Here is a 25,475-nt window from a genome sequence, read left to right as displayed (position 1 = left end):
CAGTCCCTGGAGGGCAGAGCAGGACAGCCCAAGTAGAGATGAGGTTTTTGGGTCAGGCTTACCGCCCTGCCATTCTGTCATCCAAATAAAAGACAGGCAGAGGCAATGAACCTCCTAACACGAAAGCCTCACTGCATTTGTCTCTCGAGACACGCGGCTCCAATCTGAACTTGCCCTTCATTCCTGATGCACAACTGTCACCCTCCTGGGGGTGCCCTTTGCCTCTTGCTTCCATGTGATCTCCTGCTTCCAGTGCCCCACCTCCACATCTTGCCCTTTCTGGGTGAATTCTCTTGCTGTGGTGGAGCACACTGTCGCGTTCCAGAGGAAAATTCTGGGGACCTTACAAGTCTGAAAATATCTCTGCTAGATTTCCACATGAAGTTTTGCCTAGGGGCAGAATTCCCAGTTGTAGGTAATTTTCTTCACAATTTTGAAGTTCTTGCTTCATTGTCTCTTTGTGTCTAGTGTGACTGCTGAGAAGGCCTACGCTATTTGCATCTTTCTGGTTTGTATATAACCTGATGTTTTCTCTCTGGACACTTGTAAAATGACCTCCTTGTCCCGGAAATTCTGAATTTCATGATGATGCGCTTGGCTTTGGGTTTATTCCATATGTTGTGCGATCAGTGGATTTTTCCATCTGGAAACTGATAACTTTCAGTTGGGGGAACTTTAAAAAATTTATTTCATTGATAATCCTGTCTCTTGCCTCTTCTTTCTTCTCTCCTTCTGGAATCCCAGTTATTCGGCTATACATCTCTAATTTTGTTGCCTTTTCTCTCTTACATCCCTTCTTTGTCATTTTGCTGTACTTTGTGGGACATTTGCTCAAGTTTCTTTTCGGCTATGAACCTTTTCATTTCAAGAACTCTGTTTCTCAAGTGTCCTCCCTCTCTTTTTTTTTTTTTTTTCTAGCTTTTCATTTTTATTTCTTGGGTGGAATGATTTCCTTATATCCTTTAAGAGATATTTTGTTTGTTTTGTTTTGTTTTACATTTTCCTCTCTTTGCAAATCCATTTTCTCAAAGTTCCCTTTTAGGAAGGTCACTTGTTTTTTTTCTGTATCATTCACGCTAGAGGATTTCTCCAGATGCCTTTTATCTCTGCTTGTCTGACAGGGATGGGAGTTTATTAAGCTCTGAGTACAAGAGAGGAACTTACCCACTTTGGTCTTCCCAATAGCACAATCTAAGTGGCATCTTTATAACAGAAACTCCCAAATCATTATCTTTGGATTTATTTTTTCTCTCGGGATGTTCAAATTGCCCAGAGAAGAATCCTTCAGTCTCTGCTGAGAGAGGTAAAGTTCACAGGCCAGCAGGCTGGAATGTGAGTCCTGGAAGAGGACTGGAAATAGGCACATTTTGGCATTTAGAATTCCAAAACCCACTCAATTTTCTTTTTGGTGTGTACTCAAACGTGTCTTGAGTCTTCCTCCTCTCCCTCTAGTGCAGGCTTATCCAACCCGTGGCCTCTGGGCCGCATGTGGCCCAGGACAGCTTTGAATGTGGCCCAACACAAATTCATAAACTTTCTTAAAACATTATGAGATTTCTTTTTAAGTTCATAAGCTATCATTAGTGTCAGTGTATTTTATGTGTGAACCGAGACAATTCTTCTTCCAGTGTGGCCCAGGGAAGCCAAAAGATTGGACACTCTTCCTCTAGAAAGTAAACCAAACTTTCTTGGTTCATGGGACTCTAAGTTTCTCAATACTTTTTAAATGGTGCCCCTAAGCTAAAAGACATAACTAATAGTTACGTTTGTTACACAGTTATTTCCAAAGAACTTAATAAGTATTTATGCCTAAACAATTTAGTATTTAAAACTACATACAAATTGAAAGAAAAATAGTATGATTTTATTCTTAAATAGCCACTATTTCTTACTAATGGCTGTGTGCATCTGCTGGGCACTGTGCCTCCTCTCTTGGAATCAGATTCGATGAGCCAGCCTCATTTCATGTTTCACATGGATTTTCATGAGGTACTTACTTTTTATCACACACTCATCAAAAACTCAGTTTCACAAAGAGATTATGTCATAGAAAAGAATGGAGGGTGATCTAATGTTGAAATTCTGAACTAGTTCAAGCCAGTCATCGTGTCATATCTGTCAAATGTCAAGTTTGAATGTGTTTGCATAAATAAATTTCAAATATATTACAGCATCCCTGTCAGCGTGGTGTGGCACCCCAGGGCAACCTGTCACACTCTTGGTGAACTGTAAGTTTCGTATGGCCTACTTTTGTTCAACCCACCATCCTAAGCTAGAACATGCATTAAGGTTTTACTGCATACGATCTACTGGGATCTCAAGAAACATCCCTATCTTTGCCCTCCTACAACAGCACCTTAGTACATTTAACTAAGTGTAACTTACTTTATATTGTGAATTGCAGAATCAAGCCTAGACTCTACTGCACAAAATCTAGCGTGGGTCACACTGGTCAGCAGAACTTAAAATTGAAAGCAGGAGGCAATATATTTTTATACATATAATTCCACAACCAGTAAGACGCGTTTGTTTTTTTTTAATTTTGCACGCTATTAGACAGTGCTATAGAAGTAACTCAACACAGTTTGTGGCTGTTTCCAGACAGCTGAATGAGTAAGAGACTGAGTATTAACAGCTGTCAAATGAGTCTTCTGTGCCCCCCACCCCCAGACTAGTCTTTGAAGGATTCTATCAGTACAAAGTCAGAATTTCAAAGAAGGTCAGAGAAGGTACTATGACAAACGGATGTTGGCCTTAAGTAAGCTAACTAGCTATTAATTCACAAAACAGTCTGAAAAGATTTGTGATGCAAGCTGACTTCTGTCTAGACAGAGAGGGGAGTGTAAAACACATCAGACAGATACGACGCAGCAGTGACAAGAAAAACCTGTTTCGGTTGCACAGATGCATTTGGAGACAACCTGCTATTTCCTTCTTTATCTAAATATCTAATTCCTAATGGGGCTATATCTAGGTACTAGGGAATTTCAATTTTATTTCTGGAGCTTTAAAACATCTTGCCCATGAATAAGGAAGAGAGTAAAGAGAAGAGAAAAAAAGAAACAAAAAGAATGAGGGAGTGAGATGGAAAAAGAGGAAGAGAGGGAGGGAATGAAGGAGGGGAGGGGAGAGAAAGAGACAGAGAGGGGAGAGAGAGTGAGCAAGAGTGTCTCTGTCAGAGGAAAGGAAGAGGGTAGGAAGAGAGAGTAACAAAAACAGAATGCTTAAATGTTTTCCTGAATTTCAAAGGTTATTTATGTGTTAGCATTTGGAAAATATCACTGACCTAGTCCTATAAAATGTATCTCTTGCCTCAGATGTATTGTAGCCATGTCTGTTTTTCTTCCTTCCACTTAACAATGGCTAAGAAAACAGTTTTTAGGGAAGCCAGTTCCTATACACTTCCATACAGTTGAATAGCTCAGAGGTCCATTAGATATAAGTCAATCAGGTCATTTAAAGAAGGTAAACAGTCATATTTATTTTTTGTTTTTTTCCTCTGACATAGCAACTTCAAGGTCAATGTAAGGAAAACACTTGGCAACTAGTAAAAGAATCATACCTAGTTTTGACAGGCATGACAAAACATTGTTTAAGCACAAATATGCTGTAACATTTGCTTGTTCTGAAGTTCTTACTCATAACCACTCATGTAATTAGTCACTTAAGTAGTCATTCATGTGCTTAAGCGTTTTTGTTTAAAAAATATGATCATGGATTTTATTTAGTGCTGCATGCCAACTGCTGATTTCCTGAAGCAGAGCATTTTAACGCTGGAAAAGGGAAAGAAGAAAGTCTCGTAGTGTCATGGTAAAAACAATTGTGGAGAAATCATCGGTCAGGAAAACTCACTGTGTTAGTTTTTAATAGCTCCTGACTATATACTTGTTTCTGGTGTATTGACAGATTTGCTTGAAATATCTCTCTGCCAGGAGAAATTTTTCAGAAAATGCTATTATTGTAGTTGGAAAGAAGGAGTCTGTTTTCTTAGACGCTTTCAGATCTAAGTATGTAAATAAGAAAATTCAGTGAACACACAGAGGAAAAATTTTTCTGCATTGCTAGGACAAGGGATTTAAAAGGAAAGCCTTCCATAGCTTGCTCTTTTCTGCATGATTTTGCTACGTTAAAGCAAATGGCATTGAAGAACGTTCTAGAGGTCAGGTGATTCCATGAAGCTGTTTAGGACTAATTTTATTAAATAATTCACGATCAAAACTATATTCTAGAAGCAAAGCAGCAAACCATAACTGAAACAGAAGGAGTGTGTGTAGGGTAAGTGAGGAGGACGCAGGGCGCGGGGTAGATGTGAAACAGAAGGAGTGTGTGTAGGGTAAGTGAGGAGGACGCAGGGCTCAGTGGAGATGTTTCCTTCCTCCCTCCTCATCCAAATTTATTCTTCCTTAGCCAGTATATTCTGAGTGTTTTCGATTTTCAAATATACACATACTGAAAACTAAGCTGCTCAGTTTCTAACCAATGCTTTGACTTTGCAGATGACAGTTTGTGATTTTCCAACCTACATTTGATAAGTCATCATCACCTATGTGCATGATGACAACGTATAACAACACAATGAAAAGAGAGTTGCAGGAGTTCACTCTGAATCCAAAACGCAATGTCAAAGGCTGCCTTAAGTCATGCTAGCAGTAACATTTTTACAATTTTTGGCTCAAAATTTTAGTCTTATTTATACACAAAGCATTAAAAGACATAAATTGCTTTATAGGTTTGTTTCATATAATAAGCTATTTCTTGTAGATAAAAGATATTTGGTTCCTACTTTTATATCTACCTATCTAAAGTTGTTTAAAACAGCAAACACACAAGATGTGCCCTAACTCCCTACAGGATTCCCATATTAGCTTATGCAGCAGATTTAATCTCAGAAAATCCATGTATCAGAAAAGTAGTATTATGCAATTTTATTCTAAGACATTTCACAGACAAAATATGCAGTTGTATATTTCCACAGTCTGGAAAGTGACTACACTGTTTGATGTGATGACTGACACATTAAGTGGGGTGACTTGCCCTGCTTGTAATTCATGACAGGAGGGCAGATCAATTCCAGTTGTTCCCTAAGGATGCTACTCAGCCTCCCTCAAGCCTTGGATCCTAACAGGGTCAAACTCTGCTTTTAAAGATCCAATACACAGACGTGAGAGGTTCAGGGACTGACTGCAGTAATCTGACCTGCAGTGGCCCACAGAGAACTTTCCAGTTCCCCCAAGAAGAGTCAGAGCAAGGTCATGGCTCCTAAGACACATGTGGCAAGATCCGCTCGACACTGAAGCAGAGGAACAAACAGGAGAAACAGGAAAATGACTTGTTTTTCTACCCTTTGTTCAGAAATAAGTGAAACTGTGACTCTGCTGATGGGAAAAATACAAAAGTAAATAATCTTGCGGAGGACATACGATGTAGTACCTAGACAAAAATTTGTTTCCTTTACAAACACTGTTTCAGTCCACGAGGAAACATAAACATGCAATATATCTGAGGCAGGGAACAGCTGGATCACATAGCACTGTGATCTGGTCAAACGACCTGATAATTAAGAGTGATCTGGGGGCAAGATGACTTTCTTTATGCTTGCAGAATAGTAAAAGTTTATGGTTCAGAGCACATAAATGAGAAATGCCTGGGGGTCCATTTTGCTTACCTCTTTGAGCTGCTCTCATTTGAGACACATTTCTAAGCTGGGGTTGTTAGTGGGTTCTGATCAGTACAAACATGCAGTAGATTGTCCTTCTCTACTGGAATTTTAGGAGGATGTTTTTTCATCATCAGCTTAGTTTGCTTTCTGAGCCTAAAAGACTGTATTTTAAAAAGCCTGAAGTCACTGAGCTTGACCTTCTTGTCTGAATGGAACTTAATGTTTTGCTAATAAAGACACTGATGTAAATAAAATGCAGTGTACAGACTCCATGATAAAGAAGATATTGTCTTTAAGGGGGTTTCACATTTCCAGGGAACCACAAAAACATTGTTTTGCTTACGGCTTTAAGATAGAAACAAAGAACTATTGAGACCCAAAAGTTACATTATCCGCTCTCTCTCCCACCAAAAAAACCCCTAAAAATATTCTTACCAGGTTCAGCTGTAGATCTAGGTTCTGTTAGCCGCATGAAAAAAATAAATTAGAACAAAGTATTAGAATGGGATTCCATTAATAAAAAAAACCTACTTCTTCCTTTCCATTACCTTATCTAGGACATGACTGAAGAAATGTTACAATCAAACTCCATCATACAAAAGATATAAAGTGATAGATCAGTTTATATTTCTATAAAACATAGAAACTCAAATTCCTGTATCAACTTACACTAGGACATTTTTCCAACTGCAGTTCATAGATGGGCTCTAGGAGCCTTGTGAACCTCCTAAAATTATTGATGCAAATTTGAGTCCAAATGTATACATGCATTTTTTAAGAAGAAAGAATATGTCACTTTCATTAGAGTTTCAAGGGGGTCACAGTTTCCATTACTGGATTTCAACACACACACTGTAGATTATCTAATCTTGCCACTCTTTGAAAATAGAGATCAATTCATCTCAATGACTTAGCCCTTCTTGGTTTTCTTGAAGCTGGAGAGAATAAAATGGTCAGACTTCGGGACATGGGCACTTCTCCTTACTTTTCTGTAGAATTCGGAAATCTGGAGAGTCTTGGATTTCACTCCCTTGCCGAAACCACTGGACCTGCAGAGGGGGTGCCCCTCGGACCCGGCACTCCAGAACCACCACCTGGCCTTCCGCCACAGCTGTGTTTTGAAGTTCCTGAAATTCAAGGAAAATGTACCCCATCAGACTTTGGTGCATTTTTAAGCAATTTCACAACACAGAAGAAAAATTCCAAATGCTAGACAAAACAGATACAAACACAAAATGCAAAACTTGCATTATAAAATAATTAGTACTGACTCAGGTAAGGATAAACACCTTTGAACCCACTGATTATCAGCTTTTCACCCTCTCCAAGTCATAAAATGAGTAAAGTTTACCAAAGTCCTGCAGAGCTTTCTGGCCTGTCTGCGAATTTGCACTGACTGCTCTCCATTTATGGAATTTGATGGTAACCACTGTTAACTTTCTTTATCTACATTTAAGAGGAAGCGGGTGGAATGTGAATTTCTTGAAACAATCACACTCTAAATAAAAGTAGATTCTTATGAAAACCAGACAAGAAGAGAAAAAAGACATGCATTTGTTTTCACATGCCTCGGCCTTTTCATGTACCACCTCTGCCCGACTAGTTTCTGATGTTGAGTTTATTAAGCTAAGGGGTTTCTGTATTTTCTCATTTTGAGATTCTGAGTAAAGTAATGAAACATGCTGCACTTCTTCCTTATTGACTTTCATTTCCTCCTTCTTGGCTCCTGCCTTTGTTGTCCCCCACCGCACTCCAACTCCAGACCAATAAATCTTTACAATCCAACAGATTAGAAATTAATTTGGCTTTATAGATACAAAGAGGTAAAGATTTTATACTTGTTCTTAAATATCAGGACATTAATATTTCCCTCACATATATCTTCTCTCTACCCTTCTTCTCCAGAATTAACTAGCAATAAGGGCCCTTTAAACTTTCTTACTATTTAAACTTCTGACTATAGAATATTGGATCTAGGCCAGGCGTGGTGGCTCACACCTGTAATTCTAGCTCTTTGGGAGGCCGAGGCGGGTGGATCACCTAAGATCAGGAGTTCGAGACCAGCCTGACCAACATGGTAAAACCATGTCTCTACTAAAAATACAAAAATCAGCTGGGCGTGGCGGCAGGCACCTGTAATCCCAGCTACTGGGGGAGGCTGAGACAGGAGAATCACTTGAACTCAGGAGGCAGAGGTTGCAGTGAGCCAAGATCACACCACTGCACTTCAGCCTGGGTGACAGAGCAAGACTCCATCTCAAAAAAAGAATATTGGATCAAATGTGGGGTGTAGGACTCTCAAAATAACTCAAACATAATTTACCCATATATAGACTAAAAGCAAACAAATTCACATTAGGAAGTGTGAGTTTTTTTGTTTGTTTGTATGCATGTGTGCTAAAATTATCTGATGGGACAACAAATGATGTTCTGGAAAAACCAATTCTGTAACCAATGTCCTGCAGTAAGTGTGCTAAAACGCTGAGGAAATTCTAAAAGCCTATGACGTTGGCAGAAGAACTATAAAAGTCTAATGTGAAGTCTGAGAAGACATTTGATAAACATTTCGGTAGTTAACTAGAATGTCTTTAAGTGAAAAGGTTTAGATGATCAACTATTTCTGACTTCATTCTTTCTTCTCTCTTATATTTAAATGGAGAAAATCTCCGATTTTAAATAGTATTTTTCTTTCTTTGTGACTGGGTCCATAGAATAGCTAATTTATTAGATCAAAACAGGGTAAATGTCACTTACGGGGTCCAGCTTCTATGGGTTAACCTATTAAATGTCTCTAGGCTTGTTCAGGAAGCTGTTCAGGATAGACTACAAATGGCCCTGAAATATTTTTCATGCTTCAGCTTTGAGGCACCGAAAGAGACTTTGATTTATTCCTAAGATTAGGTATTTTTTTTTTCAGTGTCAGAAAGTCAGAGATGTAGGAAATGGGTAGATGTCAAGCAACTTAAGCAGTCAAAGCTCCACAGTTATTCCAGGATTGCCATTTGGATCCTCCTGGAGCTAACATTTTTATCTTGGCAAAAGCCATGGCTAAACATAGTAAGCCATTAGGAGAACCTTCGGGAACATAACAAGGAGTCCCAAAGGAGACTGAATGCCAACCTTTACAGGATGCACATGGCAACCTGGATCATCTACTTTGTGTAGTATCTTGGAGCCCTGGGGGTTTCAGGATCCATATAAGGACCCCTCTTGCCATATCATCAAGTCCGCCTGACACTGTGCTTCCTTGGAGGGGTCTGTTTGGGGAGAAATGTCACATGTACGTCCATACTATCCACAGTCCTGTGGTCCACAACCCACCAATCTGCCAGGTGGCCTGCAGGCAGGAGCACTGGCTCTGCCTCCGACCAGCTGTGAGACCTAGGACCTAGGAATCTTTTCCAGAGTAGCATGAGAAACAGATGGAGGCAACCCTTGGACTGTGAAAGCCAGCCCACCTGCCATTGATTGTCATCATCATGCCTAAGAGAAAGCCCAATGAAGGTGCTGTGAGTGACAAAGTAAAGGCTAGTTTGATTTACAGAGATCAGCAGGATTATTTTCTAAACCTACCCCTCCAAAACCAGAGACCAGGCCTAGAAGGACCCTGCAAATTAGAGACAGAAGCTGCCTAAAGTGAGAAAGGGAAAAGCAGATGCATCAAGGAAGGGAACAGCCCTGCAGAAGAGAGATGTTCCATGGTCCAGACACAAAGTGGAAGGCTGGAGAAGTGGCTCTGAGCTTCCCGTGGCTCTGAGCTTCCGTAGCTCTGAGCTTCCGTGGCTCTGAGCTTCCCGTGGCTCTGAGCTTCCAGTGAATTGACAGTTTGAGAGTTCTTAAAAATCAACCTATATGAAAAACAGAGTTTTGGTTTACTTCTCTTTAAAGTTGTGCTGTTAGCACAAAGAATGCTTCATGGTTTTCTTTTGGGGAAAGGGGAAAGACCACTAATAGAATGACTATGTTGCAGGAGCTGGACTGCAAGGGAGGAAACAGGATTTTGTACTTAGTATTTGAGAGTTCCTCTCGGTGCCCAGGAGGAATTCCATAACATCTACACATGCCAGACCCATGCGGGAAAGCCCAGTAGTGAAAGAAAGTAAAACTTCGCATCCTTTCTTCCTTCCCTTGTGCCACTAGCATGGACTTTATTTATTTAAACCAAGAGGCGTGTTGGGCCCTGGCACCCCCAAATCAACTGTATCTTGGTTACCAATACATCGGGCAACACACCCTTTTCTGGTGATGACCTTGGGAAGCTGCTTCTGCAAAACTCTTAAACTACATCCTAAATGTGGAGTGTCCACCCCTCTGTAAACATGTTCTGTTCTTAACATCAAAGGAAGACTTCATTGGTTATCAGATTGACATAGTTTTAGGCAGGGTTTTACATGACTTCTTTTCTAGCAGCCTAGCTAGGAGGGTAGTTTCCAAGTCGTTACCACTTGTTAACATTTGTTGCCTGTGCCCAACTGGAAATACTGTAACTGCTTATGAAAAGATATTTTATAAAGCTTGGATTTAACCAACTGAAGGGAAAAAAATCATTCCTTAAATGGAGATTACAAAAATGCTTTTCTTTTCTGCCTCACAAAAGTTTTATAGATTTGCTTTCACATTTGTCTTTACTAGGAATTGTTTGTTGTGAAAAGTATGAGGTAGGAGTCCAACTGGATACTTTTTCACCTCTGCTGAAGAATCAATTCTTTCTCCAGTGATTTGCAAGTTTCTGTAAGTATTCAGTATCTCTGTGGCCTCTACTCTGATTTCACATCAATTTCTCTAGCCTCATACCAGGACCATACTGCCCTAATTACTATCCCTTTAAAACGTCTTGTTATCTCATAGGACAAATCCCACTCCTTCCTAACACTACCTTATTTTCCTTCCTCAGGTGTATCCTAGCTATTCTTAGCCATTGTTTTTCCTCCATACAACTTTTCGAATTAGGTTGCTAAATTCTACGTCAAACAAACAATTAAAAACCAGGAACCTGTGCTTGCTTTGGCAGCACATATATACTAAAATTGGGATGATACAGAGAAGCTGAGCATGGCCTCTGCACAAGGATGACACGCAAATTCGTGAAGCGTTCCATATTTTTAAATGTGGCTCATATACACCATGGGATACTATGCAGACATAAAAAAGAATGAGTTCATGTCCTTTGCAGGGACATGGATGAAGCCGGAAACCATCATTCTTAGCAAACTAACACAGGAACAGTAAACCAAACACCGCATGTTCTTACTTATAAGTGGGAGTTGAACAATGAGAACACATGGACACAGGGAGGGGAACATGACACACCTGGGGCTTGTCGGGGGGTGGGGGACAAGGGGAGGGAGAGCATTAGGACAAACACCTAATGCATGCAGGGCTTAAAACCTAGATGACGGGTTGATAGGCGCAGCAAACCACCATGGCACATGTATACCTATGTAACAGACCAGCATGTTCTGCACGTGTATCCCAGAATTTAAAGTCAAAACAAAACAAAAATACCCAGGAAGCTGTTGGAATTGTAGCCAGATTTACATTAAATACAGATTAATCAGGGAGTCATGACTTTATAGTCTGTCGGTCTGCAAGCATGGCACATGTCTCCATTTATTTGGGCCTTTTAAAATGTCTTTTAATAAAGTTTTATAATTTTCTCTAAAAAAAAGGAAGGAAAAAGGAAGAGAAGAAATGCTATATGGAACCATTTCTGACTTGAGAGGCTGACCAATGAAACGGATGCCATTCAGCCTGGCAATGCAAATTCTGGACTCAACAAATGGAAAATTAGTCAGTTTTTCTGAATTTCTATAAAACTTGCTAGATTTCCCAAGCAATTTCCTACACAGCAGTGTTTTTGTTTTTGTTTTTTTTTAAATCTTTTTTCTACCTGTCTTGGCTTTCCCACTAGATTTTAGGCTCTATCAGGTTCCTGCTCACATCTCTCAGAACCCATCACAAGATTATAGTCACATGGCAGTTGTTCAACAAATATCTATTTAATCCCAAAGGTAACCATGGTAATCAGCCTACTAATCTGTTCTTTTTAATTTTTAAAGATTGCTACATGAAGCCACATGTAAATGAAATTGAAGGACCAAAGCAAACACAGAGAATGAGACTTCCAGATGTCAGACCTTTGTAAAAACAGGAGGAAAGTAGGCAGTGGTGGCTCCATCAGGTCGGCAGAGATATGAAGTTGGACTGTGAACCTGCAAAAGCAGAGACACATGGATCAAATTCTAAATATATAAATCGCCTAAAAGATGGGCTGAAGAAACCTTTCATTATGGGGATCGCCCCACTTGAATGAAACGAGTGAATGAAAGTATCGCCATACATCATTTTACTTGTCTACTCTTACAGTACAGACGTTGTTCCACTTCCTCATCTCACATCTGTTACTCTTCTCTGTTCAAAAGGATATTCAAGGTAAAATTTCCCTGGGTCCTTGGGGATCCATGAGTTTTTAAATGCTATTACCAAATGGATTTCTGTGTGTGGGACTTCCACACGGGTCTTTTTAAAACTTCTTGTAGACATTGTATTTTATTTTTAAATACAATTTGGATTCAATGCATAAAAGCCATTGGCCGTCGGCAGTGGAGGGTTAAATTATCAAACATCTACCTATCCTTATTTAACTTGTACTCTTTTTTGATATAGGGATTATGGGAAAGGAGAGAAAAGAAATTTTTTTTATTGATGTGCAAAAAACAAAGGTGCTAAAATACCTATTGAATGACATTCATCTCTGGAGAAACATTATAAGGATTTCAGAGTAGTGAATGGAAAATATTTCTTTGTGAACTATCACTTATTTTTCAATAATCTGGATTTATTCACGTATGGAAGCTGTTGTTAGCTTCTTAACCCAAGATGATGGTGATCTGGTATCGTGTGTCTAAATATGCCACGGGACATCATGAAGAATTTTGGCAGAGCTGTAGAGATGCTAGGATGGTAATGGAGCTTATTCATTACCCCTGGAAGACTTTACTGGCCTGTGATTCAAGAGGTTTCACTTTTCACTGTCTTTTTATGTCCCAAGAATTTGTGAACACTCTTGTAGTATTAATTATAGTATTATATTTTAGTATAATTATATTATACTAAATTAATATAAATAAATATAATTATATTATAGTATAATTAATTATAGTATTAATATTTCCTCTATGCCAGGGACTGTTCCAAGTGTCATATGAAGATAAACTCACTCGATCTTCAGGACAAACTTGTGAGATACACAGTGTTATCATCTTCATTTTACAGATGAAAACACTAGGCTTGAAGGGTTACATTATTTGCTTAAGGTTCCTCTGTTAGGAAGTGGTAGAACTGGGATTCAAACCCAGGCAGTCTGGTTCCAGAGCACTACTTGACATCACATTGCCTGCAGTAAGAAAGTGAAGGTGTTTCTCTGGGCGCTTCATTCTCCCAACTATAAACATGGGGTAAACTACCTTCCATTCCATGTCTTCACAGAATTTAATCCATTTAAAAATACACTCTTTACATTACTATGGTATTTACATATCTAGATGTGTATGTATCTATTTCCTAGGCTTCTGTCTTACATGTAAATATATTCTGTCACATTCACCCCATTTCGGAATGGGGTGGGTGACATTTTTTTCCTGTCATGAAATGCCTAGCACAGTACTAAGCACTCAATAAATATTTATCAATATTTAAACATCAAATACCAATAAATGTCCATTGATTTAATCAAATATTTATATAAATTCCACTCTGGTTAAGGGGTTTAAAGGAAATATGTACTATATATGCTATCTCTGAGTAACTGATACTGGTTGATTCAAGTTTATGGACCCAAATGTCTTCTCTCTACTGTTTGTATTTTCCACGTATCGATAGAACATATTGGCCTCTATAGTGGCTGAAACACCCCTGAGCATTCAATAGGTAAAAAAGGCTGAAGGAGGACATGGTGATACTTGTAAGACATACTCATTACTTAGGAATGAGTTTACATTTCTAGACTGTGGGAGAAAACCTTTCTGTGAGTGCTGTCTTTGAACATACTCATTAAATCATGATTTAGAGACATCCAGATGTAATTTTTTTAACTTTTTTTTTAAAGTTCATATTGTTTGTGTTTGCAAAGTAAACTCATTACAATTACTTTCCAGTAGTTTATATTAGTGTTCTTTGAGGGCTATAGCAGTCTTACAATAAAATAAAAGCAAGATCAAAAAGCATGGTGAAGTCAAGGAATTTGAGTTGTTTTTTCTCATTTGTTTAGCTTTTAGGAGTGGGAGAGCTTTTTGTTGGTATGCAGACTTGTCTTTTAATTTGTAATGAGCTAATAAATTTGGCTAAATGAAAGAGCATATACATGTGAGGGAATAATCAAATAGTTACAGCTAAAACAGATACCATTTTATCAGGTTATTAGCTGTTAGAGAAAGAAGTTCCCAATGGAAATGCAAATGTTGACTAATTGGTGGTGTGGCTTTGGTTAAAGGTATTTTTAGTGAACTGAAAGGAGAAACCCTACCTACAATTTTCTTTGCTCTGAATTTTGTGTCCACTCAGAAAATATTTCAAGAGAGTATACTAGTTAGAATCAAAGTCATATTCTTAAAATCCACAAGTTTGCCAATGAGTTCGACCCCTTATGGGCTCTGGCTCAAGGCATACTTACCTGTTGCACAGGGACAGATAATGGTTGAATCACAGCTGTGGTCACCCCTGTCTTTGGAGATGATGATCCTATTGTCAAGGAAACAGAAGTTGTTTTCTTTTGAGCTCTGGAAAATAGGAAGGTGAGTGTTTAGTCAGATTTTTTGTTTTGTTTTGTTTTGCTTTTTTAGCAGAAATAATTCCTTGAAACATTTGAACAGAAAAGCTAGGTTTCTTTTTGCATACTCAACCCACTTCAACTGTAATTGCTTCCACAATGGGAATGCATAACCAACAGCTAGAATAGCTGCGGTCAGTATATGCATGTACCTTATAGAATGTACCTTATAGACATTTAGCAAAATCAATACATGAGTAAAAGAAAAGTAGCTTGATGTAACTGAGACACTGCTGAAGATGCTAACATATTAAACTTGAAAATCCTAAGAGAAAATACTTGGAAAAAAATCCAATCTTTATTAATAAGCAGAGATTTGAAATGTTTAGGGTTAGGGTCCTATATTTAACTCAAAGTTTTGGTTGTCCATTTTAAGTCTAGCAGCTGTTCTTTGTTCTGGTTTCTAATTTTGTTGCGGGTATCTTGGAATTTTTGTGTTCTCTTAGTGCATATAAGTTAGTGAGGTATTCACAGAAGATTAAGAAGAGTTGGTTTCTAGGCCTAGCTTTGCCAAGTAGCTGGCGGTGAAATCTGAAGCAAGCCATGTAACTTCACTAAACTTGAGCTCCTTATCAAAAATCAGGGGTGGTCAAATAATCTTACAAGGTCCTTTTAGCATCACTGATTATTTGATGCTGAATGGATATAATTTTTATGTACATACTAGCAGATAAAAGAAATTTATTAGAACAGACTCAATATTTATGGAGTTTTCCATAATACAAATTTCTGGTAGATTTTATTTTTGCCAAATAATTAAGATAGTAACATATTAATAATTGGTATGTCTTTGTAGGAATAACTAAGTTTTGTGAATTTCAGATACAAGATCTAAATAAAAATAGATTGTATCCAAAGGAAAACCTACTTCTGGCCTAATTAGATATTTTCCAACTTGCATAAATAAACTGGTCCTCACATTTTAGTAATGATTTAACTGATTTTCTCTTAACGTGACTTCTCTTTCCACACATTTAGACTAAGTTAGATGGCTGTCTTTGAAACTAACATTGCATACGGTAAAATTCTGGCATATCAATGACGAAATGCAAACTTCAAAGTTCAAATTTACAAGTTAAAAATTGTGTTGGGGCTGGACACGGTGGCTTGTGCCTATAATCCCTCCCAACAGTTCGGGAGACTGAGGCAGGAGGATCGCTTGAGTCCAAGAGTTCCAGATGAGCCTGGACAACATAGTGAGACCCTGTCTCTACCAAAAATAAAAAAAAGATTAGTCAGGTATGGTGGTGTATGCCTATAATCCCAGTTACTTGGGAGGCTAAAGTGGGAGGTCCACTTGAGCCTGGGAGGTCAAAGCTTCAGTGAGCCATGTCGCACCACTGTACTTCAACCTGGGTGACAGAGTGAGACCCTGTCTCAAAAAAAAAAAAAAAAAAAAAAAAAAATTGTGTCCCAACCTCAGTATTTGGTCTCTGATTAACATCAGTTGATTTTTTTCTTCAAAGCACAGCAAGCATGGTTTCATATCCCAACCATTCTGTTGCCATTCTTTGTTTCCAGATAATAGACGGAATTGTAGGCACTTACTGTGGCATAGCTCCAGCTTTTGATTTGAAAGCTAAACTTTCACTGTCGGAATCTGTTGAACTGGCACCTGGGAAAGTATTAAAGATAATGGTAAAGTTAAGATATCAGTGTTATCTATAATAATTGCAAAGAATTATATTTCCCTTAAATAAAACAACATACAAAGTCTTTTTCACCGAAACACACAATAAAATAGAGTGATTCAGGCTCAGACCATTTTTTATTTGTACTGTTTCTTCAGAAACTCATTTTTAAAAAGTACTACTATAAATAGCTTTCTTCAAAGCAATATACTTTTAATGGCATATTTATTATTAGTTTCATTTTTATCACCGTGGTCATCACAACTGTACTTTTAAATGGCTATAAACTATGAAATAAAGATGTGTGTGTGTCTGTGTGAAGAACACCCATGCTTTTAAACTGTAACCTTCTCCAGAGATTGCAGGGTAAGGACTGATAATGTCTTTATTACTCATTAATCAGAGATGCTTTCTGGCTCCTGGGTAAAACTGAATATGACAGCGGTTCTGTTCTTGAATAAGAGGGCCTTTGATTTTGGATCATGCCTTCCCAAATTCATTTGCATTATTACTGTTCTTAAATAAAGGGTCAACTTACTAGATTTTTAGTCAAAAGGTAAACTGCAGTCAGATTTTGATGTTTGCATATTTCATGTCAAGAGATTTTAGGCAACAGACTTAAAAAATTGCAATGGTTCGAAGTATATTCTTAATGTTTCCAAGATACATATAACTTGGGTCATTTATATTCTTTTATATAATAATACATGCTTATAGGAAAATAACCATAGAGCACAGAATCGTGCAGCCTAATAGTAAAGATCAGTGGGTACCTTCCTAAATGCCATTCCCAAATACCACATTAAGTCTGATGTGTATTATTCCTGATAAGTCTTTTTTTTTTTTTTTTTTTTGAGACAGAATCTTGCTCTGTCACCCAGGCTGGAGTGCAGTGGCACAATCTTGGCTCACTGCAACCTCTGCCTCCTGGGTTCAAGCGATTCTCCTGCCCTCTGAGTGGCTGGGATTACAGGTATGTGCCACCATGCCCTGCTAATTTTCGTATTTTTTTTTTAGTAGGGATGGGGTTTCACCATGTTGGCCAGCCTGGTCTCGAACTCCTAACCTCAAGTGATCTGCCCACCTTGGCCTCCCAAAGTGCTGCGATTACAGGTGTGAGCCACCGCACATGACCCAGATAAGTTTAATACAGCATATCAACATATTTACATTTATGTACATATTAATACAAATGGATTCACATGACATGTTCACTTGGCATTTGGCCACTTTTGCCTATCAGTGGATTTAGAATACATACGTTCACTGTGTTCTCTTGTACAGCTGCCTGGTATTCCTTCCAGTGACTCTACTGTGATATGTTTGCCAGTCTTTTATTGACATTGAAAACAGCCATGTTTAGGTAACTCTGCTGGAATGTTTGCTGTCCCTGCCTACTTATTTCTGTGTCTACCATCCAGTGTAGGCTTTCTTCGCCTGGGGCCTGGACTACCATAAACCATTCTTGTCTTCCCATCTCCTTCTTCTCAAATTCATCGTTGCCCTCCCTGTGTCAGATAGATTTTCCTAGAGCACACCGTCCCTGTTAAAAATGAGATGACTAGAGTCTCTACTCAGTAACATAAAAAACCCAAAATTTGTCATTTAATGACCCTCATGATTTCCAACTTCATTTTCTACCTCTATTTGCCAGAACTTCTTGGACTTTCAAGTTATGTAACCCTAATTCAGAGAGCTGAGTCCACCTGCACACCTATGGTGTGCACTCCATAAGGGGGATATGCAGTGAAGACACACACACACATACCACCACACACCACACCCCCCCCCACACACATCACATCCATACTCATCCTGTCACACACACACACACTCGACATCCATACTCACCCCACCACACACACACACACCCCACCACACACCACACCCCCCACACATCACATCCATACTCACCCCACTCCACACACACACACACATACACATACACATATCCCACCACACACCATACCCCCCCACACACCACATCCATACTCACCCCACTCCACACACACACACACATACACATATCCCACCACACACCACACCCCTCACACACCACATCCATACTCACTCCGCCACACACACACACACACACAAACCCCACTACACACCACACACACCCGACATCCATACTCACCCCACCACACACACACACCCTACCACACACCACACCCCCCCACACATCACATCCATACTCACCCCACTCCACACACACACACACACACACACACCCCACACACCACATTCACACTCACCCCGCCACACACACACACCCCACCACACACCACAACTCCCACACACCACATCCATTGTCACCCCACCACACACACACACCCCACCACACACCACACCCCCTCAAACACACACCACATTCATACCCCACCACACACACACACCCCACATACCACAGCCATACTCACCCTACTACACACCCCCCACACACCACATCCATACTCACCCCACTACACACACATACACACACCTCCCACATACCACATCCATACTCACCTCACCACACACACACCCCACCACACACCACACACATCCATACTCACCCCACCACACACACACACCCCACATACCACATCCATACTCACCCCACCACACACCACACACACCCCCCACATACCACATCCATACTCACCTCACCAAACACACACCCCACCACACACCACACACATCCATACTCACCCCACCACACACACACACCCCACCACACACCACACACATCCATACTCACCCCACCACACACACACACCCCACCACACACATCCATACTCACCCCACCACACACACACACACCCCACCACACACCACACACATCTGTACTCACCCCACCACACACACACCCCCCACATACCACATCCATACTCACCCCACCACACACCACACACACCCCCCACATACCACATCCATACTCACCTCACCACACACACACCCCACCACACACCACACACATCCATACTCACCCCACCACACACACACACCCCACCACACACCACACACATCCATACTCACCCCACCACACACACACACCCCACCACACACCACACACATCCATACTCACCCCACCACACACACACACCCCACCACACACATCCATACTCACCCCACCACACACACACACCCCACCACACACCACACCCCCCACACACATCCATACTCACCCCACCACACACACATACACCCCACCACACACCACACACATCCATACTCACCCCACCACACACACATACACCCCACCACACACCACACACATCCATACTCACCCCACCACACACACACACCCCACCACACACACCCCACACACACATCCATACTCACCCCACCACACACACACACCCCACCACACACCACACCCCCCACACACATCCATACTCACCCCACCACACACACACACCCCACCACACACATCCATACTCACCCCACCACACACACACACCCCACCACACACCACACCCCCCACACACATCCATACTCACCCCATCACACATACACACCCCACCACACACCACACACCCCCCACACACATCCATACTCACCCCACCACACACACATACACCCCACCACACACCACACACATCCATACTCACCCCACCACACACACACACCCCACCACACACCCCCCACACACATCCATACTCACCCCACCACACACACATACACCCCACCACATACACACTCCACACATCACACCCATGATCACCCTACCACACACCACACACACATACACCCCACACACATCCATACTCACCCCACCACACACACTCCACACAGCACACCCATACTCACCCCACCACACACCAAACACACACACACCCCACACACATCCATACTCACCCCACCACACACATACACACCACATACATCCATACTCACCCCACCACACACATCTATACTCACCCCACCCCACACACACACACCCCCCACATACATCCATACTCACCCCACCCCACCACACACACACACCCCCCACCACACACTATACATCCCCCATACACATCCATACCCCACCACACACACATACACCCCACCACACACACACCCCACACACTACACCCATACTCACCCATCCACACACCACACACACACCCCCCACACACATCCATACTCACCCTACCACACATACACCACACACACATCCATACTCATCTCACCACACACACACACCGCCCACCATACACACACACCCCACCACACACACTGCAAACACACCACATCCATACTAACCCCACGCACCCACACCACACACATGCACCACATAACCACACTCACCACATACCATACCTATGCTACACACACCCACACCACACACACACCATACCCACACCACACACATCACACCCACACACCACACACACCCTGCCACACACATGCACATACACACACCACACGCACACACCTCACCACACATACACACCACACCACACACACACGCCACAACCACACTCACACTACACACACCACACACGCACACCATACTCCCCCACACCATACCCACACCCACCACATACACCACACACACACACACACACACACACACACACACACCCCTGCCCTTGTGAGGACACAGAAGAGAAATAAGTACATGATACGTTGGTGAGTGAAGCAGGAAAATCATCAAGCAGGGGAGGGGCATGGGCCGTGATGGACTTCCTAGGGGGTTGCAATTTTAAGGATGGTGGCAAGGAAGGCTCCCCCAGGACCCAGAGAAGGTGGGGACTCTCTCTCCCTGCTTGTTTTCCATGCCTGTCCCTTAGTCATAGTTTTCACTCCCTAGGAAGCTCCTATACGTCTTTTCCTGATACGCTATCTTCCGCGGTCCACCCGGGCACTGTTCTGTGCTCTTTCTCTGAACTCCCAGCGTTCTTGTTTACAGCACTCATGTCACCTAGAATATCATACCTGCTAGAAAATGCAGAGTTCCCTGAGGATGGACGCTGGGTTAGGAAGGGAACTACCGATTTTTGAGTATGTCCTGTGTGCCTGGCGTCTGTGGGGCATTTTACCTCATTTAATCATCATCATAATGAACCTCACTAAGAAGCGAGTTATGTCCAATTTATAGATAAGGAAACCAAGGAACCAAGAGGTGAAGTAATTGGCAGAAGGTCACACAACTAGAAAGCAGTGGTGACAGGCACTCCTGTGGTTGAGCCTCGTGGTCTGTGACCTTCCCCCCACACCACGTGACCTTCATGAGGTGGCCACATGTGGGTTCCTCAGAGGGCCTAGCTTCATGCCTTGCCCACACACACCTTCCAGGCTTCTGCTGGCATGAAGAGATAGAACTGGGAAGTGGTAACGCTTGTCTGGGGACGAGGCGCAGATCGTGAAGGAGAGAAGAGCAGCAGGCTGGGGGCAGTAACGGGAGGCAAATCTGGAAACACAGGCAGGACCTGGACCCTGGGGCTGACCTGTTTGAACCTGGTCGTGTAGGCACCGCGAGTGGAGACTGGGAAAAGTCAGTGTTCAGGATTAACTGGCGGAGTAGGGACACAAAGGGAGCAAACAACAAACCATCAAAAACAAGTTACGGGCAAGAAGAAAGTTTTCTCTGTGGTGAGGAGGTGCGGGGAGCTGAGAATCCCTGAGGAAAAGCCAGGGAAGGCGATCAGAAGGTCGGGGATAACCAGAGAGACCATTTTATTGGAATTATAAAAGCATTTAGGAGAAGGGGAGGGGTGGCAAAAATCATATGGAAGTTATCACAGACACTCTCAAGGTAGCCAAAAATTGTGGAGAGTAAACAGTTACTTTTCACCAGATTCAAAATGTTTCAACCATTTAAAAAAAAAAAAAAATCCTTCTGATGACCTGTCTTTAGAAAGCCATTCTTGCTACTTTTTTCCAGCTGATTTTCAAAGGAAGAAGGGGCCAAAAAGGCTGGTGCCCCCTGAAACAAGCACACATTTGCTAACTTTTGCACACCTGTCCAACCCTTGTGAAATCTGAAAGTCACTTTTTGTCTCAGGTGTCAGAGCAGTTCTTGCAAACGGAGGCAGATCAAATCTCCCTCTCTGCGCCAGCCAGTTCCCTGCCTTCCCCTCAGGGCGGTTCTCCCTCCTCTCCCAATCTGTGCCCACTTCAGTCATCTGCTTTGCACCTGCTGGTCAGGGGAAAACAAACAAACAAACAAAAAATCTTCCTCCGTCTTTATTAACCGTCACTTTCAGTTTTGGATGTAGGCTCCAATCTGAAAGAGTTACATGTTCTAGTCCTTGTAGTTACTATCATCTGTTTACCTAACATTGACCTGCCTAAACCTTAGCTTTTCCTATTCTGCCTCCCACACGGAGTGAAGGAATCACACGCCGACGATCATGCTCTGGGCTTTGGCCAGTGGAAGTGTCACAAAAATGAGTCTCCTGTCTTGAATTTAAAAGGTGCTCCCTTTTCATTTTAAAAACTTAGCTGACCGGGTGCAGTGGCTCACGCCTGTAATCCCAGCACTTTGGGAGGCTGAGGCGGGCAGATCACAAGGTCAGGAGATTGAGACCATCCTGGCTAACATGGTGAAACCCCATCTCTACTAAAAATACAAAAAAATTAGCCAGGTGTGGTGGCGGGCGCCTGTAGTCCCAGCTACTCGGGAGGCTGAGACAGGAGAATGACGTGAACCCGGGAGGAGGAGGTTGCAGTGAGCGGAGATCCAGCCATTGCCCTCCAGCCTGGGCGACATAGGGAGACTCTGTCTCAAAAACAAACAAACAAACAAAAAAAGCTACCCAATGTAATACTTTCTGGTGGGAAAAGACCCAGGAAATACATGGAAGCAAAAATGAGAGGAAAAAAATCATTTGGAATACCACCACCTAGAAACCATTGGAATACGTTCTTCCAAAGTTTATCTCTGTGGACACAGACAATGCTATGTATACTGTTCCATTATTGCTTTTTCTCCCACTTAGTTCTTGTAAAATGCCTTTACATGTCAGTAAATAGGCACTTCATGATTGTCTAATGGTTGCTTCAAATTCATGTGTATGGATTTACCATAATTTTATCATTCCAATGTTATTGGATATATCATTTCCATGTTTTTACACCTCCCCAGAGATACGTATAAAATTACAATATATCAAAATGTCCATTTCCTCATACTTATGAAAACGCTATGTTGTAATTATTTTTATTTTTTGTCTATCTGATATCTTCCTCGAAAAAATATATTTCTGAGTAGAAATAAACTAGATGTGAATCAACACATAGCTTCAACTTCAAGAAGGATGTCTTCACAGAGGTGGATATCAACCATTAAAAAATACATATTATATATATAATTAATATATATAAGTAAAATATATAAAATATAAAAATAAAATAAACATAATATGTTTATATATTGTATAGATATGTTTTAAATCTCTAACTGACTTTACTGAACTGAGTCATGGAGTTTATCCTTTTATGCATATTTTGCCTTTCAAGATTTGAGGAATAAATACATCCTTTCTCTCATTTCTATTATTTGCTTCTTTTCCTCTCTTTTAAATCAGTTGCTATAATTACCAACACAGCAAGAATCATTCACAGATCAGAATAACTGAAGCAATGTCAGTGACACATAACTTTATAAATGATGAACGACTACAAAGGAATTAAAATGCTTTTAAAGAATATTTAATGACATGGAAAGGTGTCTGTGACAGAGTAGTTTAAATTGAAAAAAAAATAACAGAGTTCAAAAGAGTAGATACAGCAAAATTTAAGTACTCATATGTAGGAAAAAAATTGGAAAGATAAAAATATTAAGAGTGACTTTCATAAGGCAGTGGGATTAGATATGCTTTTTTATTTTTTTGAGACAGTGTCTCACTTCATCACCCAGGCTAGAGTGCAGTGGTGCCATCCCAGCTACTTCTCCCTTGACCTGCTGGGCTCAAGTGACCCTCCCACCTCAGCCTTCCAAGTAGCTGGGACTACAGGTGTGCACCATCATGCCTGGCAAATTTTTTTTTTTTTTAATTTTGTAGAGATGGGGGTCTCACTACATTGCTCTGGCTGGTCTTGAACTCCTGGACTAAATGATTTTTCTGCCTCAGCCTCCCAAAGTGCTGGGATTATAGGCATGAGCCACCATGCCTGGCCTAGACATGACTTTTATATCTTCTTTTTATCCATACATTTTAGCTTTTTAAAAATAAAAATACGGTATTTATAAATAATAATGGCCTATGCTGTGTGCTAGGTACCACCCCAGTAGATTAACTCATTCAACCTTTACAACAATCTAATTTTCTCCAGATGAAGAAACCAAAGCATAGAGCCATCATAAAATATCATGAAAAGTTATTTTCAAATAGATAACATGAAGAATGGCCAAAGCTGTGCTTAAACTGGTTTAGCTTTTCTCCAAAAGTTTTCAAAACCCAGTGAATGGAATCTATGCCTAGAGAGGCATGGCAGTGGTCCTGGCACCAAAGGCTTTACCCTATGTGGTTACCAGGAACAATTCCACATTTCACATCACAACACACTTCACAATGTCACTTCAAAGGGGTACACATTTTATCTGATTATTTGTAGCACTGAGAACCTGTGTCAAACAGGACCTGCCAATCTGTGTCACGCTGGTTCCCTTCCCCACCTTTTTAATGCTGCCCTGCCCTCCTCTCCTCCTGACCCCAATCCTCTTTATCCACAAGGTCCAGCTTAATCCAGCTTCCTTCATCCCACATTTCAGGGCCACCATCCTGCCCTCTTTGGAGCTCATAAAGCTATTCATTTTACAGTCTGTATAATTCATTTTACAATCACAGGGGGAGGCAGTGGTAGAAAATTGAGATGTCTGTATTTATTTTACATGTTTACATGGATCTTTCCTATTTATATAGGAAATGCTTGAGAAGCTCCCTCTGCCAGCTAGTTCTTGAGGGCACCCTCTCACCATCTAGTACAGATTCCATTTCCTTTCCCCATCTTATTCTCCTCCCTCCTGCATAATCTATTTTTCCCTCTTGCACTATTTTCTTCAGCCTATAAACATATTCTAGTATCTCCTGCCTGAAAACACACACACTGTAAAAACCATCTTTTTTGACCCTATGCTCCATTCCAGATACCAGCCCCTATCTCTGTTGGCGGTTAAGCAAAACTTCTCCAACAAATATCTGTTATTTGCTGCTTTTCTTTCCATATTTCACAAACTTTTCTCAGCCAGTTCCATTTGATATTTGACCCTGTTCAGATTCCTCAAGCTCCTCTTGCTAAAATCGCTGACAACATCCACTGTTGCTGACCCCAGTGGTTTCCTCCTGGCCCACATCTGATTGGAGCTCTCCGAAGCAGCAGACACGGCTCGCAGCCCCCTCTTCTGGAAACTCTCTTGCCTTCCCTTACACCATTTGCCTGGTTT

At 41.2% G+C, this 25,475-nt stretch overlaps 1 protein-coding gene and 1 non-coding gene across 15 annotated transcripts in view; one reads left to right on the top strand and one right to left on the bottom strand.

Moving 5' to 3' along the window:
- Positions 1-25,475, bottom strand: part of PALLD (palladin, cytoskeletal associated protein) — a 434,582-nt gene that overhangs the window by 232,339 nt on the left and 176,768 nt on the right. For all 14 annotated transcript variants that reach the window (XM_015139485.3, XM_015139484.3, XM_028848875.2 and 11 more), the window contains 5 exons: positions 16,035-16,101; positions 14,331-14,436; positions 11,797-11,871; positions 6,645-6,786; positions 6,095-6,118 (listed from right to left, as the gene is read on the bottom strand). In XM_015139485.3, the coding sequence (XP_014994971.3) occupies positions 6,095-6,118; positions 6,645-6,786; positions 11,797-11,871; positions 14,331-14,436; positions 16,035-16,101 (414 nt within the window). The remainder of the gene's footprint in view (positions 1-6,094; positions 6,119-6,644; positions 6,787-11,796; positions 11,872-14,330; positions 14,437-16,034; positions 16,102-25,475) is intronic.
- Positions 10,655-10,763, top strand: LOC114678482 (U6 spliceosomal RNA). The gene has a single exon (XR_003729928.1). It is a non-coding gene; the product is annotated as a U6 spliceosomal RNA (small nuclear RNA).

This window comes from Macaca mulatta, chromosome 5 (assembly GCF_049350105.2).
Source record: "Macaca mulatta isolate MMU2019108-1 chromosome 5, T2T-MMU8v2.0, whole genome shotgun sequence".
NCBI classification, from domain to species: Eukaryota; Metazoa; Chordata; class Mammalia; order Primates; family Cercopithecidae; genus Macaca; species Macaca mulatta.
This window is presented reverse-complemented; position numbering and strand designations above follow the sequence as displayed.